Raw genomic sequence first — 16,712 nt, forward strand, 5'->3', positions numbered from 1 at the left:
CGTAATCCGGCTAGGACTCTCCGTGTAAACCCTAGATCCGTGCGCCTTTATAAGCCGGATCCCGGGAGCCCTAGAGGCACAACCACAACTCATTGTAACAACGCGAAAGCGCCCGGATAATTCCATGACAAGCAGCAGTAGGCCCCGTCATCGTGCGTGTGTTCCGAAGCTGGGTAACTCGCGTACCACCGTCCCGTGTGCACTCCGCCCTATGGCCCCTACTTCTTCTCCCCCTCGTGAGGATCCCTCCTCCGAGGTACCGTCGATTAGGCAACGACAACGCCTTGCTTTGTCGATCCTGCTCTGGGTGATCTCGTCCCGAGCGTCTCTCGCATGATGTTTTGACCCACTGCCTTGGGCCATAGTTTTTTCCTTTTGCGGGACCAGGTTGTTTCCCAATATCGCGAGACTCTCGAGGGCACCTCGGTGAGCCTGAGCCATAGATCCTTCGGGCGCTGGTTGATGAGGTAAGCGGCGAGGTTGGCCGTTGCTGCTGCAACGGTTTTTGGCCGTGGCATGCCCGCGGTATCCGTGGTCATGAAAGATTTAGTCAGATTTGACGTTATCTCTCTGGCATCATCTTCCGAAAGCCTGGACATCCTCGACCGGTGCTTGCCTGCTCCCTGGGTGTTTCGGGAGGCACTCCCCTGTGAACCTCTTCGTCGTTCGCTGGATCGATCCGCAGTAGTTAAGCGTCTCTCGAGGGAGGCTTGCTCTTTCGACAAGTGTTCTCGGTTTTTCTCTAGTATGGAGCGATAAGCATTGAGGGTTCCGACCGAAGTTCCTGCAGGGAGCGGTGTGTTGTTGAGTACTGCTGCCCGTGCTGCCGCCCACTCTTCATCCGCAATGGTGTAATCGCTATCGCGGTTGCTGGCGCTGTCCTCAAAACTTGCCCTTCTGCTAGAGCGGGGGGTATGGTCCTCGTCTCCTCTGCGCCTTGCGTTCCCTGTGTTATTGGCGGCATAGACCTGGTGGCGTGCCGCCCTTTGGTTGGTTCGTAGGATGGTGTTGTCGATACTGTCTTCTCCCGATGAATACTGGGCGTTGCAGATGAACGGCGTGTCGGTAGATCCCAGTCCGTGCCTGGTGTCGCAGTTCAGGCAATAATACGAGGTCAACTTCGAAGACGAAGAATCGTCCGACCCTACCGACATAGAGGACGTCGAGCGGGAGCCGATGGTGTAGGAGAGCAAGTTGATCCCGTTAGGCCAGCCGACGGATCGACCGAAGATGATGCGTTCGAACTTGTCGATCCGAAGCGGGGATTCCAGCAGTTGAAGGATTCCTTCTGCGTTGACGTTGTAATGGACGCTGCCGAAGGTCATCTCCATGTTCCCTTGCAGATCCGAAAAGTTTGAACGGGAGGACTCGCTGTGTGGAGTAAACTCGTAGGAGCCGAACCGAATCGGGCTTCCCAGGATGGGCGACGATGGTGTCGATGAAGTTGTTGATGAAGTTACTGGCGATCTTGCTGGCGAGATTGCCAACAGGTTTGCCGATGAGGCTGCCGATGTCATGATCGGATCTGCCGATGCCCTGCCTTGTGCCAACAGGGTTCCCACAGACGGCGCCAATTGTCGAGGGTGCTCCTCGGCAATGCCCTCCGATAGGGGCTTAGGGTTGATGGAATCCTACAAGCCGACACGAGACATCGGTACACGGACAAGCGGGGAGAGCGATTTACCCGGGTTCGGGGCCCTCGATGAGGTAAAACCCTTACGTCCTCGCCTGTCTCGTTCTTTGATTATGATGAAAACGAGTTACAATGGGGTGCCGAATAGTTCGGCTGTGATCTCGTCGAGATGCTAGTAGCTAGGGTAACCTAGTTCTAAGCTTCGCTGGCTATTGCTGCTAAGATTGATTGTATCCCTCGGCAGGCCCTCTCCTGGCCTTTATATAGGAGGCCGAGTCTCAAGGGTCCTACCCGAGGACGACTAGGTTTACGTAGATTAGATCTAATCTTTCCTTGTTTGTCCGTTTCCTGATCTTGTCCGCCAAGGAATCTTCTGACGCACCGGCCTAGTGGCCCATCTCGCCTTCTGGTAGCTTCATGGGCCTCCAACTTGTCAATATCAGATAGGGCAATACTAGTTACCCGAAGGGTAATACCCACGTCAGTGTCCTTCTTTCTTAGAATTATTATGATGTTGTTTTAGCACATAAAATGTTGTGTTGAACGAATAATTGTGCATATTTAGATATAGTTTAGTGTTGACTGTTTTCTAATAGTGTTTTTATACATAAGAAACAAAATTCTAATTTTGCATGTGTGTATTTGTTTAATTATGCACTGCTGATCCGACTTCATACCGAATCTGCTCGTTATCCGTAGTTCAATATAACCCGCGTTCAATCATTATCTGCTTTAATCTGAAACCACCATAAAATATATAAAAAATATATATAAATTGCAATATCTAATCCAATTCCACCCATTTACACCGTAAGTAAAAAAAATCAAGCTCAAAGAGGATGCCCTAGACTGGGGTGGGCTTTGGTGCGTACATGGGCAAATGTACTTGGCGTGGGCTTTGAGTAGTACTATAATTAATAGTACTAATGAAGTATTTTTTGTTACCGCATGGAGTTGGCCAACATTTGTGGCTTCCCATCCCTATCTCTCTAACTATACAGGTAAACATCGTCTTGAAATTCTAGCAGGTTGCTTGCAAAAAATAACTACTCATTTAAAACCGCTTGATAATTTTTGAAGAACTTTTTAGTCCAGGATATTTCTATTCTTCAAGGCAGAACATTTACAATAATTTTTTTAAAATACTTTTAGGGTAAATATAAAAATAAAAGTACTTCACAACATAAAATACAATGATGCTGGTTACACATGCTCAATTTATATAATTTGGTAAGTCGTTGTGCATCAAAGAACGTGAAAAGTCGAGAGCGCCTCACATTTTAAGAGAAGTCAACAACGCCTTTTTACTTTTCTTTGGGAGAAGCTTAAGCTTACATTATAAGACTATTACTCCTCCCTTACAGGTTAGTAGACGCGCACACAGTTTAAGATAAACTTTAACCGTTAATTTGGTCAATAAAAGAAAGTATATATCTACAGAAGCTATACTGTTAGATTCATATTTCAAAAAGATTTCCAATGATATATTTTTCATAACATATAATTCATATTATGTTGCCTAAAATAATAGTCAAAATGTTTCTTAAACTACATAGGATCATGTTAAACTAGTTGGGATGAAGTGTAATTAATCACGATTAAGTTCCCATTTACCCAGTATCCCAGTCTCATCCTAATGCATGCATATATGGTGTCATTATATGCACAAAAATAGTATCCCAGGTTCTCTAAAAAAAAGTATCCCAGGTTTGATTTTTTATAAATATAACTGTCTAGAGCAACAAAAAAAAAACTTCACTCCAAAAAACGGCGTTGAATGAAACAACATGCCGTACATTACACAATTAGGCCTTGTTCGGTTACACTGGATTGAATCCCAGCATGGATATGATCCAGAGAGGGATTGGGTTAATCCAGAGCTGTCACCCAGTCCTTGCTAATCCCGTTCCATCGATCCCATCTGATCCTTGTCTTCCGGAGCATGTTCGTTTAGGCCTTTTCTGCGCAGGGTTAAAACGGCAGGGGAGATGCAGGGAGCAGGGCCAGTCTGAGCCTCGCACGCCATGGAAATTATTCCACAGGTTGTGTGGGGGTTATTTTTTTCCATACCGAGCTGTGCAGGATTGATGGGATTGGTGGGACAAATTGTACCGGCCGGGTGCAAACGAAGATCACGATTTTATCGGGGTGGAAAAAATACATCTCGGGGTTGGGCATCCAGGAATGGGCCACAATTGAGAACAAGCAAGTGCGACCCCCCTAGCCCTATCCCAGCGCTCTCCACGACAGCCCCGTGGGGCGCTCGCGTTGGGAATTTTTTTGGCAGTCGATGTACTGCCTTGGCTAATTTGTACTGCACCTGTACGACTCGATGTACTGCGAGAAAGAGAAAAAAAACTAATGAGCCTTCCCTGTCTCTCGGTTCACTCTCTCCCCCTCTCAAACCCTATTTTCTCTCGTCCCACTCTTCCTGGCGGCGGCTACTGGGAGTAGCACGAACAGCGGGCAGCCGGCGGCTGGAAGCGGGGAGAAATGGTGGCGGGGAACGGCGGGCTCCTGAGTGACGGCGGGGAACGGCCGGGAACGGCGGGTTCCTGAGTGGTGGCAGGGAACGGCGAGCGTGGTTGGCTTGGCGCCTTGGCCAACGATGCAGGTACGTCATATCGGCGAGAAGTGTGGCCGCGAGAGCAGCAATGGCCAGGTTTCGCGTCTGCTTAGTGTGGTTGCAGAGGCGGCGCTGTTTATGCTTTGTCAGCGGTCGCCGGTGCCGACGCCGGCGCGGGACCAAGGTGACTTCAATCTCGTCCTCTGACCTTTCTTCTTACTCTTTTACCCATGTCTTTCCATCCCCTATCTTCCCATCTCCCACCTTACCCTGATCTCTTCTTTCCAGATCTCGTGTACCACTGTTTTTTAGCCGATTGATGCTTCAGAGGCAGAGGTGGGTTCCGAATTGACTTGATGGTTCAGACTTCAGGGGCAGATGTGGGTGCCAAATGGAACTGCAGTCTCTGCTTGATGGGTGGCATGTAAGCATAATTTTCTTTGATGCTTTTAATTTTAGATTTCTAAATGCTTGTGGCTACTAATCACGTCCTATGAAATTTCCCGTTGTGTGATAAGTAATAGTTTGGTTTAACTGCAGGCAAATGCACTGCAAGATGTTGATAACCACATTTTGCTTGGTCTCTGAGAGGTTAGTCATCTCCTCTATTCTCATATAAATGTAATTAAACTGCATATCCTTATTTTAATCCTGATGCTTTGTTCTTATTACAGCTCTGTACCACTGTTAACTTTATGTATATAGTTCTCTTATGGAAACAAACGTCGGCTTTGTTGGCTTGTAAGTGAATGTCCTGAAGGTTACTGTTGCAGATGATTCTTATGGAAGCATGATTTTTCTACTTAAAATTGAACAATTGTTTTATTGGGGATTTGTTGTTCCCCTCTTGTTCATAATTGTTACAAACATCAATTCCACATATTGACATGCCATTTTTTATTCAGTTTTGACGATCCTTGTCCACATGGAGCAGGTATACTTGACTATATGTTACCTGAAATTATCAAGATTTTTTTCAGAAAAGCTGCATAGGTGCCACTTTCTTTCAGTTTATCATGCGACTGCCCTAATTATTGGTATTTTCCTACTTTTGGTAGTTCGGTTGGCCTGCAGTCCTCATCCATCTATACCAGATAACCATTACTACATGTACTATTATTAATTTATCAGAATTAGCTCACATCAGTTGGGATATAATGGTATGCTTCTATTATTAGATTAGCCACTTCCCTCTGAAACCAAATTGCTAATTGGTTTTGGTCTGGAGATCTATCTGTGTTGCGCTCCTTCAGATCTTGCAGCTCAAAGCAATAAGTTCTCACTTTCAGCACCACACTACAGTTTTGGACATTATTTGTCTGTTAAAAAAATAACATGAGGCTCAGTTCTTTAGCTATGATTCCCCTTTGCATATTGTTATTGCTCATTTCTCCAATGGTTGTATTACGTGACTTATTTCCCTACATAAGTGTCACGGTGCTGTAACTCTAGATGCTTGGACATTAACATTGCTTCTTGCAAATTATCTTTTTTGAAGTAATATATGTGATGAATGACCTTTGTTGGTTGAGAAAGACTAGGTTACCTGAATGATTATCAGAAATGATTATTGTATTTTATTACCAGGCTGGTGGATGCATAGATAGGATAAGCAAGCAAGTGTTTGCTAGGGAAAGTGTTTGCTAGATACAGGTTGGTGGATCATCAATTAGATATTTCATGGAAACCACTGAAGTTCTGAAGAGTTGTGATCCCACTTTGGCATGTGTTCTTTTGCTTGGCTGCATCTGAATTGTTTGTGCACTACTTTAACATTGTTGACCCTATAATGTTCTTTGTTTGCAATGCGGAAGTTTACATTTTTGGTTTAGGTCAGACATGGATAATAGTTTAGTGTACGTATGAATTGTACCTTTGTGCCTATATGTAATTATCAATGTATTCAAGACATGATATTGCACATTCATTTCAAATTGCGTCTTTTATTACTTTATATATGAATGCATGTTTATTTTGTCTCTACATCATGGACCATGTCCCTTTCATCGTGCCAAGGTTTACCATCCAGTTGGTTACATTGGTACTATTTAGTGACTCATCGCATTTTTTTGTAGAAAAAGACAGAGCCATATTTTTCAGACTGTTTGCTTTCATTGCAGGATCATTATTCAACTACAGCATCACCACCTTGCCTTTCCATGTAGTTATCACACAACTGATTTGAGATGAAGTGAGTGCCTCCTCTTCTTTGTTCAATTACATTGTAATCATTTCTCTTATGTGGAGAGAAGCTTGCAAGTTTGAGTGTTTTACTCTTGTGTCTTCATCGAGGCCATGTCATTGACATAGTCGGTTCATCACACCTGTAGGTATGTACACTCCATGCTCCTCCATATTCCATTACTTGGTTTGATATCTTAATATGTGATCTGGTTGAGAATGTGAGATGGTGAGACAATGAGAGACCATGGGAATCAGAGTTCCTAAGTAGTTTATTCGTTCTTGTTGCTTGTTAATGTGCTTATCTTGATTTTAGACAGTGAGAGACCAATGGATAATTCCGTGACCTCTCTAATACTTTTAGTTGATATCTTGATTTGTTTAGATGCATCTTTTTCTGTGTTCATTTGGATTAGCTTACCCTATTCCTTCTTGTTATGCTCTCTAGCAGTATTTCTCATGAGAATGACAGTGCCTACACACCCAAAGTGCGCTTTCTATCTCTACCATTGGGTACCAATTATTGGTTCTTACTTGAAACAATGTATCATTTAGTCTTTGTTTTATCCTCTTGAAGATGTATCTTTGTCCATGCACAAATTTAGTGCTACGGTGAACTTTCTAATGCGTTTTGTATGATACTATAACCTAATCTCTTTTAATACTATCTGTTTTCGATCCGTGGGTTTCCTTTTGTAATACTTTGTTAGTAAAGTTCTGTAGTAATTTTGATATGAACAATAAGTTCTTAGCTAACCAGTCTGCCAATAGTAATGCCTAAAATCAGAGTTGCTTGCATTGACACACAGTTGTGCATTTGTAATTACTATTATGATATGCCACATCCTTCTTTTAATTATCTTATATTTTTATGTTTTATTTATGAAAATAAAGGAACATGTATTAGCCATATTGTTTAATTATTGTTCCAGGCAAGATAGTAAAATAAAACAGTAAAGTAATAATGTTGCCGCTTTGTTACTTCGCCGCATTTCAATTTTCCGAAACCTATTAACTAAGACTTTGTAATTTTATAGGACGGTACGCATTCCCTGACTATGAAGATATAAAATGATCCTAAGGCTAAGAGAAGGTGCAGTCCTTATCATGTTACTTTTCTTGAGATCACATTTCAATGTGCTCTGCAATGTGTCTCTCCCTATCGATAGTAGGCCGATCTCCAATCTGGAGACGAGAAAGTAATTGTGTACTGTTGGTGAATTTCAGTTCTACATGAAAGTTGCATCACTGATAATCTATTCTTCTTATTGTTTCTTTCTCGTCCTAACATGTTTTTTGTTGCTTTGATATTTTGTAGGTTACATGTTTATTTTGGAGCGGTGTGATGTCGTCGCACACTTATTCATGACATTATTGATGTACCTTTTTTTGTAAATTATGTCACTCCCTGAAGCTAACAGTGATATGTAATAATATATTGTCATGATACCGCCTTCATTATTTTACGCGTTTGTAAATCCTGGTATGCAATTAGCCTCATTAACCATGACAACCTATGATTATGCATTTAGGCCAGGCCAAATCAATGCTACTCCTATGGTACTAGATTTCATGCAAAACAGATATTTGCTACATGTCAGTTTAATTTGTATATCTTCATGTACACATGAACGAAGATTACAGATTGTCGACACAAGGCTTTACTTGGATTGTTATTGAGCCGCAGAGGACCAGTGAGGAGGCGCCCCAAGGGGCGCCCCAACCACTAGTCCATATCATTCCATAGCTTCCATGGATTAAACGAACAAGGCCTTACTAAATCGTCCAGGGGCAAACAAGGAAATGATATGTATCCATTTATTGGCCGTTGCCACATGAAGTTCCATGATTACAACTAGTGTATTGTACTTGTACCAGTACCACTTCACGAGCGGTGTACCGACATGAATCCGAAGTAAACCACGGAACCACAACCACCTACTTCCTCGTCAACCGGCGCACACACGAAGCACGATGGCCTCGCCCGCCGAGGCAGAGACCTCGCCGCCGTCCACACCGTCCACCATGTCCTGCGCGACGCCTCGGCCGCCGCTCGCCGGGCCAACCCTGAGCCCCGCGCTCGTCCGCGCGGCGCGCAGCGGCGACGAGCGGCGGCTCGTGAAGGAGCTCCTCGCGGACCCGTCCGCGCCCAACCTCGAGACCGCCGCCACCGCAGGAGGCAACACGCTCCTGCACGTGGCCGCGTCCGGCGCGCACGCGGCGCTGGCGACGCTCCTCCTCCGCCGTGCCCCCGGGCTCCTCGCCGCGCGCAACGCCGCGCTCGACACCCCGCTCCACCTCGCCGCTCGCGCCGGGGCCCACAAGGTCGTCGCTCTCCTCATCGCTTCCTCGTCCTCCTTGCGCGCCCTCACCCGCGCCACTAACAAGCGCGGCGAGACGGCGCTTCACGAGGTGGTGCGGGGCGGGCACGAGGCCGCCGCCCGTGCGCTGGCCGCTGCCGACTCGGGGCTCGCGGGGCTGTGCGGCGGCGCGGGGGAGACGCCCATTTACATGGCAGCGGCGGGAGGATCCCTTGGGATGGTGCGCATTCTTCTGAAGTCATACAGCAACGACGACGATGACAAGCTGCCCATAGTGGGTTCGTGCACGGGTCCGGGCAGGCGCACGGCGCTGCACGCCGCTGCGCTCACGAGCAACGGTGAGTGCCTGATGAGATATAGCCTTAATTTCAAGATTTATTGTCCAGGTTCTTCGAATTTGTGAGAAATTGAAGCGGTTGGGCTCTAGACATTTTGCTACTACTTAGAGCATGTCTAACAGACCCCTTATTTTTCTACCCCTTAAAACACGAGTAGAGGACCCTGTATTCACTTTTCGCTAGCTGAAAACTCGTCCGAGCTAGCAGACCCCTTATCCCCACCCCGTAAAACAGAATCCTACGGAATATTCTGTTTTCAGCGGCGGCGGCGCGGGTGGCTATGGCGGCGGCGCGAGGAAAACGGTTGGGAATCCTGAAATGTCCGCGCGCGCTAGTGAAATGGGATGAGGGGTTGGCCCTGTATTCAGCCTCCCGCCCCGTACAAGTAAGGGGCGAAGAGCCGCCCCGTAACCAAAACTGTAAAAAATCGACGCGGGGGCCCGTTTTACGGGGTCTGCTAGACGGCCGGATAGCGCCCAACCCCTTATTTTGGCAGTTATTATACGGGTTTGGCCCTTTTAAGGGGTCTGTTAGACCTGCTCTTAGTTGGTCCTTGGCAACTTGAGGTGATGCAAGATATTGCTTAAAGTCACCTTTAAGTTACCTGAATAATCTGTGGTTGCATTACAACTCAGTTGAGATTAAAATTAGTAGATAATTGCTGGTAAAGCAAGTGATGCAGTATTTTTGAGGTTTATGTTTCACGTGATGAAACTGATTTAGCTTGATTTTTCAGAAAATAAATAAATAAATTATAGAGTAGGTTGTACACTTGTTATCAACTAGTACATCCCACAGTCGAACTTACTGGGAGTAGTGATAGCAATGTTTGGATCGGGGTGTGGGTGTCATGAAGCAAGTTGTCAAGGGTAACATGATTGATTTGCGTTAGTGGGGTTAGTGCAGGTAGGCACTTTAGTGTGTGTGGCGCTGCAGGATCTGACTCTGTTCATTACTCCTCACATGCCAGGGTGGCTCATCAGAAAAATATAGAGTATCTGTGTGAAAAGTAACGTATATTCTTATTGAAAAGGATATCTAAGCATGGAATGTTGGAAATTTGTGTTTATAGAAAAGAGAAATTTATTGGAGAAATTAAAGGGTGTGAATGGGCATGAGTTGAGAGCATGATAGATAGAAAGTGGGTTTCTTACAATCAGATAGAGTGGAACTTGACTGGGACTTGCATTGACTAAAACATGATAGGTCAATTTTTTTATTTAAGTTCATTAAATTATGGTAATTTGTAAACTACCAATCTACCATTCAAATCCAAAGTTGAGTCTAGCATCGAGAAATCAAATTCATTGTGAATTTGGAACCATTTTGATACTTTATCTGCATTTGAGTATGACACATGACTATAGATTGGGAAATACATATCTCCTTCCATTTGGCATTGGTCAACAAAATATTGTGTAAACAATTGCACAAACAGAGGAGCTATAGGGCAAGTACGTAAATTCACAGAGTGCCCTCAATATACTACACATATATTCATATCCTTATTTATTCAAATAGTTATGTGCTTTCTTTATTGATAAACGTGGCCCAGCCAGAATATGAAAGAGGGACCAAGTAGAGATTCTTTTATCATGTCAGCCTCAAAACTATGTTCCTCATTGAGATTGATATACTAAAGTTGCTTTCTGAATCTTCAAGGTTCATCATTATTTCTCATTTATGTTTGAGTGACATGTTTGATTGGCTACTTACTTTTGTTTTGTTTGCTTCTCTCCTACTTTACCAAACAGTCCATTTTACTTTATTTGGGTTGCGTTAATTTCCAGTGAGCATGTATTGGACGATAAAAGTTTCTCTCGAATGGCAACAAGAGTCACATTTATTTCAACACAAGCTTATTGTGGATTCTCATAGTAGTATTATGATAGAATGTTAAGTTGAATTGGTGAAGTTGAGATAGTTACTAAGTTCTTTAGTACCAGAAATGACACAGGAACTGTTGCAGTGGAACCCAGCACTTGCAAAAGAAGTTGACAGTTCAGGAAGTACTCCTCTCCATTATGTTGCATCTGCTGGAAACATTTCCGCACTGAAGCTGTTATTGAGATATGATACTTCTCCAGCCTATGTCCCAGATTCAAATGGATTGTTTCCTGTACATATTGCTGCTAAAATGGGATATGGTCAACTGATCTATGAACTCTCCAAACACTGCCCAGATTTTGATGAGAAGCTTGACAGTAAAGGAAGAAACTTCTTACATATTGCTGTTGAGCATAAGAAATGGAAAGTCGTTTGGCATTTCTGTGGTACCCCAGAACTCGACAGAGTGGTGAATGCCATGGATTATGAAGGGAATACAGCTTTGCATCTTGCAGTCAAGAATGCAGACCAGATGATAGTGAGCCTTCTGATGTCAAATAAAGGTGTACTGCCAAATATAGTGAACAACCACGGCCTCACTGCCTTAGATCTTGCGGTACTAGCCACTGATAAAGGGATCAGTTATACACTGGTAATATTCTTAAGCCTACCAATTTGTTCTTATTTTGCACAGGCACAATAATGTATTGTTGTTTGCTGTAAAGTATTTGCAATCCAGCTGCTTTGCTTTTCTGAATTTTTGATTTCTTCTGCTAGAATCCACAGGTCATTATACTTCGCTGTTTAGCCTGGACAGGAGCTGTCCTTACTCCACGCCGCCTGGATCATTTCATAGATGAGTTCCACATTGGGAGAGCCTCTGGAAACGAGCTAAAGAAATTTAGCAACATTGCACAAAATTTAGTAGTTGGCTCGGTGCTTGTCTCAACAGTCACATTTGCAGCAGTATTCACTCTACCTGGCGGTAACATATCTGATGGTCATCCACATGCCGGTGCACCAATTTTATCACACAGATACACCTTCAAGGCATTTGTGATGGCGAACACACTTGCATTTGTCGGCTCCACGCTGTCCACCATCTGGCTCACCTATGCTGGATCGGAGCATGTTCATCCACTGCTTCGTAAACTCTACATGTTCTTCTCTGTAATGTCTATGGAGCAGGCCACGAGAAGTATGGTTGCAGCATTTGCACTGGGCGCTTATGTTGTTTTGAGCCCAGTTAGTGAGCGGATTGGCATTGTGGTATGCCTCTCTACCATCGCCACCCTATTGCTCCGCAACCCATCTAATTGGCAGCTGGGCTTCCTGTTTATGCCGATAAAGAGGAGATTGGGGTGGAGAGGAGTGTTTAAAGCCCATTTGCCGCAACAAACAAGGAGCAGGCTTACAGTAGGTGTTGGCTCCAATTTTGCATGCTTATTCCTACGAAGGATGCTTGGTATGCTATTTACATACAGCTTCATCTTTCTCTTAGCATTGCTATGAACTGCGCAATGGGTGTTCCTCAAAGGTGTAACATACTATATGCGTTTATATAGCTGCCTTTTTTAATGTGCTGAAGTGGTCGAAGTTGCTCCTAATGCAGTTCCTGCATCTCTTTTTATACCTCGCTGTGACATAGTTTGAGCATTGTTTCGGTATTCATTTCCCAAGAAATTGCAATTTGGTCATGTTCTTTTCAAGCACTTAACTTGTTTTCACGACTGAATACAGTAGTTCAACCCTACCTCAATTTAGCGACATGGAAATTTGAAATCATGGACTTGAAAATCTTTTTGTAACAACTAACCGACTATATTTAGGATCAGTTCTTTTGGGCTTAGCCTTGTGCATAAACCACACGCCTAGAGCTACCAGAGAAACAGTGGTGAGAATAAGCTCAGTTTGGTTCTTTTCAGCTTCTCATGTCCTAACTTATTGTCTCGGTCGTGTGATGTCAACTTCTCATGTCCTAACTTATTGTTGCAATTGTGTGATGAAAAGTCTGTAATCCCTCGAGATGAATTTGTGTTCTGATAAACTGTTTTAAAGTTGTTTTGTACTATTTTTTGCATATATGATCATAAATTATTATTTCAAACATCATATAAAGTGCTTAACATTGTAATTAAAAATAGGAGGTCATTGTTAGTTGATTACAAGTTAAATAGAAGACATAAATAGGGTCTAATAATTCTAAGGAAACACACTCATAGCGATATCATTACAGACCCCTTTCATGTAAATACCACGTGGACCACGTGAACATACCCTCTTGTATCAAATATGTTGAAATATTGATCCCTCAGGTTGCTATCACGTATGTAGTCGTGTAGACACATGCAAGCAGTAATTAGCATCTTTTGGATGGAGTTTTGTGTTGTAGATCTCCTCTGAAAGATCAAGGATGCTGCCTAGAGGGAGGGAGGGGGTTAATATGGGGTTTCAAAAACTTCTATGTTAGGGGCTTGAACAAGTGTTGAATAAAACTAGGTTTTACTTGTCAAGCACAAAGCCTATAAATTAGTGGCTGCTTATGTGCACCAACAACCTATGCTAAGCAAGATAAGCAACAAGGTGATGGCAAGATATAGAACATCAAGCACAAATGCTATCACAAAGTAAAATGCATAGGTAAAGGAGCTCGGGTAGAGAACTAACCGAGGCACACGGAGATGACGATGTATCCCGAAGTTCAGTTGGAGCCATGTGGAGACACAAGGCACTCCAATGCCACGATGGCACACCATATTCTCCTCGAGCCTTCCCACCAAAAGGGAAATCCTCGATCCACTAAGGAACCCTTGAGGGTGGTCACCGAACCCGTACAAGCTTGAAACGATCTTCACAACTTAATTGGAGGCTCTCAAGTAACAAGCTTGAGGCAAACTCCACAATAATTGGATGCTCTCATGTGATTACCACCAAGGTCACACCGCCACAAAGGCCACTAGGCCACAAAGGCTACAACACCGTATAGGGTTCCAAGAACCCAAGAGAAAACACCCACGAACTCTCACGAGATTGAATCTTCGTACAGAACTCAAAACGATGCACCTAATGCAATGATAAGAACACCACTAAGATGCTCAAGTCCTTCACTCCCGAATTCCAACAAAGCTACAAAACCTATTGGGGGAATGAGAGAGAAAGATCAAAAAGAAGAGGAACACAAAATTTGTCCAAGATCTTGATCTATAGTGAGTTCCCTCACAAAGAGGGGGATTTGATTGATGGAGTAGTAGATATAGATGTCCTCTCTCTTTTCCCTCAAAGATATTTAAGAATTGTTGATGGAATCAAGAGGTAGAGGGAGATCTTCAAGATTAACAATGGAGAAGAAAGAATGGGGGAGGAAGAGGTAGATGGAAAAGAGTAAGAATAAAGCTATAAATGGAGAAGAGAGAAACCGGGCCTAGCACCGGGTGGTGACCGGGCTAAGGGTCCAGAGCCCCTGGATGTGGCCCGGTGTGCACCGATCCAGGGTCCGGTCAGCGCCGGGCTGAGCCGGCGGGGCGGCCGGTCAAACCGGGCGTGGAACCGGGCTGTCCGGCGTGGCGGCCGGTCAGACCGGGACTGGCACCGGCCTGGCCAGCGTCTTGTTCCCTCGCGCATACCTCCCTCTCCTCCCTTGCGCTTCCTTGGGATGTCTTCTTGTCCAGCTTCATGTCCAGCTCCATGTCCAGCTTCACGTCCAGCTTCTCCTCTTCTTCTCATGCAACGCTTGCTCCATCTTCGTACCTGATCATGCATAAGTAAAAGGACTTAGGCAGTATAAAGTTCTCATCGATCAAAGTATCACTTAGGAACAAGTTCACATGTTGTTTGAGTAACTTCACACGAGCTCTTGTCATAGGCCCAATCCTAACTTCATTGGACTTGAGCTTCATAGCAACATCGTCTTCATCTTGTAATGATGGAGGTAGTAGTTCGGTTGGGATGTCCTCATCATCTCCCCCCCTTCAAAAGGCGTCGACCTCGACGCTCCAAGGTCTTCTCCGTCATATGGTGTCAAATCAGCAACATTGAAAGAATTACTGACACCAAACTCATCAGTTGGAAGATCTATAGAGTAGGCATTATCATTGATCTTGGAAAGCACTTTGTAAGGACCAGCACCACGAGGAAGCAACTTGGACTTCTGTAGCTTCGGGAACCTGTCCTTGCGAAAATGAACCCAGACCATATCACCAGGCTTGAACAACATCTCCTTGCGCTTCTTGTTCATCCTTGCAGCATTGTTCTTGCCTTTCTTATCTATCAGCTCTTTAGTCTTTACATGTATCTTCCGTACAATATCTGCCCTCTTCGATGCCTCCATATTGACTCTCTCATTTATGGGTAGAGGCAACAAGTCAAGTGGAGTAATGGGTTTGAAACCATACACCACCTCAAACGGACAACTCTGTGGTAGAATGTACCGCCCTGTTATAAGCAAACTCCACATGCGGCAAACAATCTTCCCACTCCTTCAAGTTATTCTTGATCATGGATGTCAATAGTTGTGACAATGTTCTATTCACCACCTCAGTTTGACCATCAGTTTGGGGATGACAAGTAGTGCTGAAAAGTAGCTTCGTCCCCAGCTTTTCCCAAAGTGTCTTCCAGAAGTAGCTCATAAACTTCACGTCAAGATCAGAAACAATAGTCTTCAGGACTACATGTAGACGTACAATCTCCCTGAAAAACAGATTAGCAATATGCGACGCATCGTCGCTTTTGTGGCAGGCAATAAAGTGTGACATCTTAAAAAAATTATCCACTACCAAAAATATAGAATCATGGCCTCTCTTAGTACACGGCAAACCCAACACAAAATCCATACTTATATCTTCCCATGGTGTAGTAGGTGCCGGTAAAGGAGTATACAAACCGCGAGGCTTTAGCTTGGACTTAGACTCGTTGCAAGTAATGCACCTCTTCACATACATGTCCACATCCTGCCTCATCTTTGGCCAATAGAAGTAATCAGCGAGCATGAGTAGCGTCTTCTCACGCCCAAAGTGACCCATCAAACCTCCAGCATGTGATTCCTGCAATAAGAGCAAAAACACAGACGATTCTGGAACACATAGTTTGTTAGCTCTAAACAAGAACCCATCATGTACGTGATATTTCTCCCAAGCTTTACCAATAGCACACAAGCGATATGGTTCAACAAAGTCATGATCAGTGGCATACAAATCACATAGTACTTCTATCCAGGAATTTTAACATCAAGTTGAGTTAATAGCATATTCTTCCTAGATAGAGCATCAGCAACAATATTATCTTTTCCCTTCTTATGCTTAATAATATATGGAAAAGACTAAATGAACTCAACCCACTTAGCAAGACGCCTATGCAATGTAGATTGAGCTTTCAGATATTTCAAAGCTTCATGATCAGAATGTATGATAAATTCCTTTGGCCACAAATAATGTTGCAAAACCTCAAGAACTCTAATTAAAGCATACAATTCTTTATCATAGATAGGATAGTTCAACTTAGCACCAGAAAGTTTCTCAGAAAAATATGCAATTGGACGACCCTCTTGCATCAACATACCACCAACTCCAATACCACTAGCATCACATTCAATCTCAAATTGCTTATTGAAATCAGGAAGTGCAAACAACGGTGCAGAAGTTAACAATCTTTTCAGTTCATCAAAAGCATGATCTTGGGCGACGCCCCACTCAAATGCAACACCCTTTTTAGTCAATTCATACAGAGGTGCAGCAATAGTACTAAAATTGGGCACAAAGCGTCGATAAAACCTAGCTAGACCATGAAAACTTCTCACTTGACTCACATTCATAAGAGTAGGCCAATTTTGAATTTCTTCAATTTTAGACACA

The 16,712-nt window shown here is 43.9% G+C and overlaps 1 protein-coding gene and 1 long non-coding RNA gene across 2 annotated transcripts; both read left to right on the forward strand.

The window, feature by feature from the left end:
- The first annotated feature begins 4,739 nt into the window (after positions 1–4,739).
- LOC124678324 lies at positions 4,740–7,866 on the forward strand. Its single transcript, XR_006994417.1, has 2 exons — positions 4,740–7,473; positions 7,699–7,866. It is a non-coding gene; the product is annotated as an uncharacterized LOC124678324 (long non-coding RNA).
- Positions 7,867–8,354: 488 nt separating this feature from the next.
- LOC124672642 (protein ACCELERATED CELL DEATH 6-like) lies at positions 8,355–12,444 on the forward strand. Its single transcript, XM_047208842.1, has 3 exons — positions 8,355–9,039; positions 10,986–11,518; positions 11,644–12,444. Exons 1-3 carry the CDS (start codon positions 8,355–8,357, stop codon positions 12,376–12,378), a joined length of 1,953 nt encoding a protein of 650 aa, XP_047064798.1. The 3' UTR covers positions 12,379–12,444.
- Positions 12,445–16,712: the final 4,268 nt, after the last annotated feature.

The sequence above is a fragment of the Lolium rigidum genome, chromosome 7 (genome assembly GCF_022539505.1).
Source record: "Lolium rigidum isolate FL_2022 chromosome 7, APGP_CSIRO_Lrig_0.1, whole genome shotgun sequence".
NCBI classification, from domain to species: Eukaryota; Viridiplantae; Streptophyta; class Magnoliopsida; order Poales; family Poaceae; genus Lolium; species Lolium rigidum.

What these genes read in the sequence shown, in the direction of transcription:
- LOC124672642 (XM_047208842.1), top strand. Translation starts at nt 8,355, where the DNA reads ATGGCCTCGCCCGCCGAGGCAGAGACCTCGCCGCCGTCCACACCGTCC. An exon ending in CGCTGCGCTCACGAGCAACG is followed by an intron (nt 9,040 to 10,985) that starts GTGAGTGCCTGA and finishes CTTTAGTACCAG; the next exon opens with AAATGACACAGGAACTGTTG. An exon ending in AAGGGATCAGTTATACACTG is followed by an intron (nt 11,519 to 11,643) that starts GTAATATTCTTA and finishes TTCTTCTGCTAG; the next exon opens with AATCCACAGGTCATTATACT.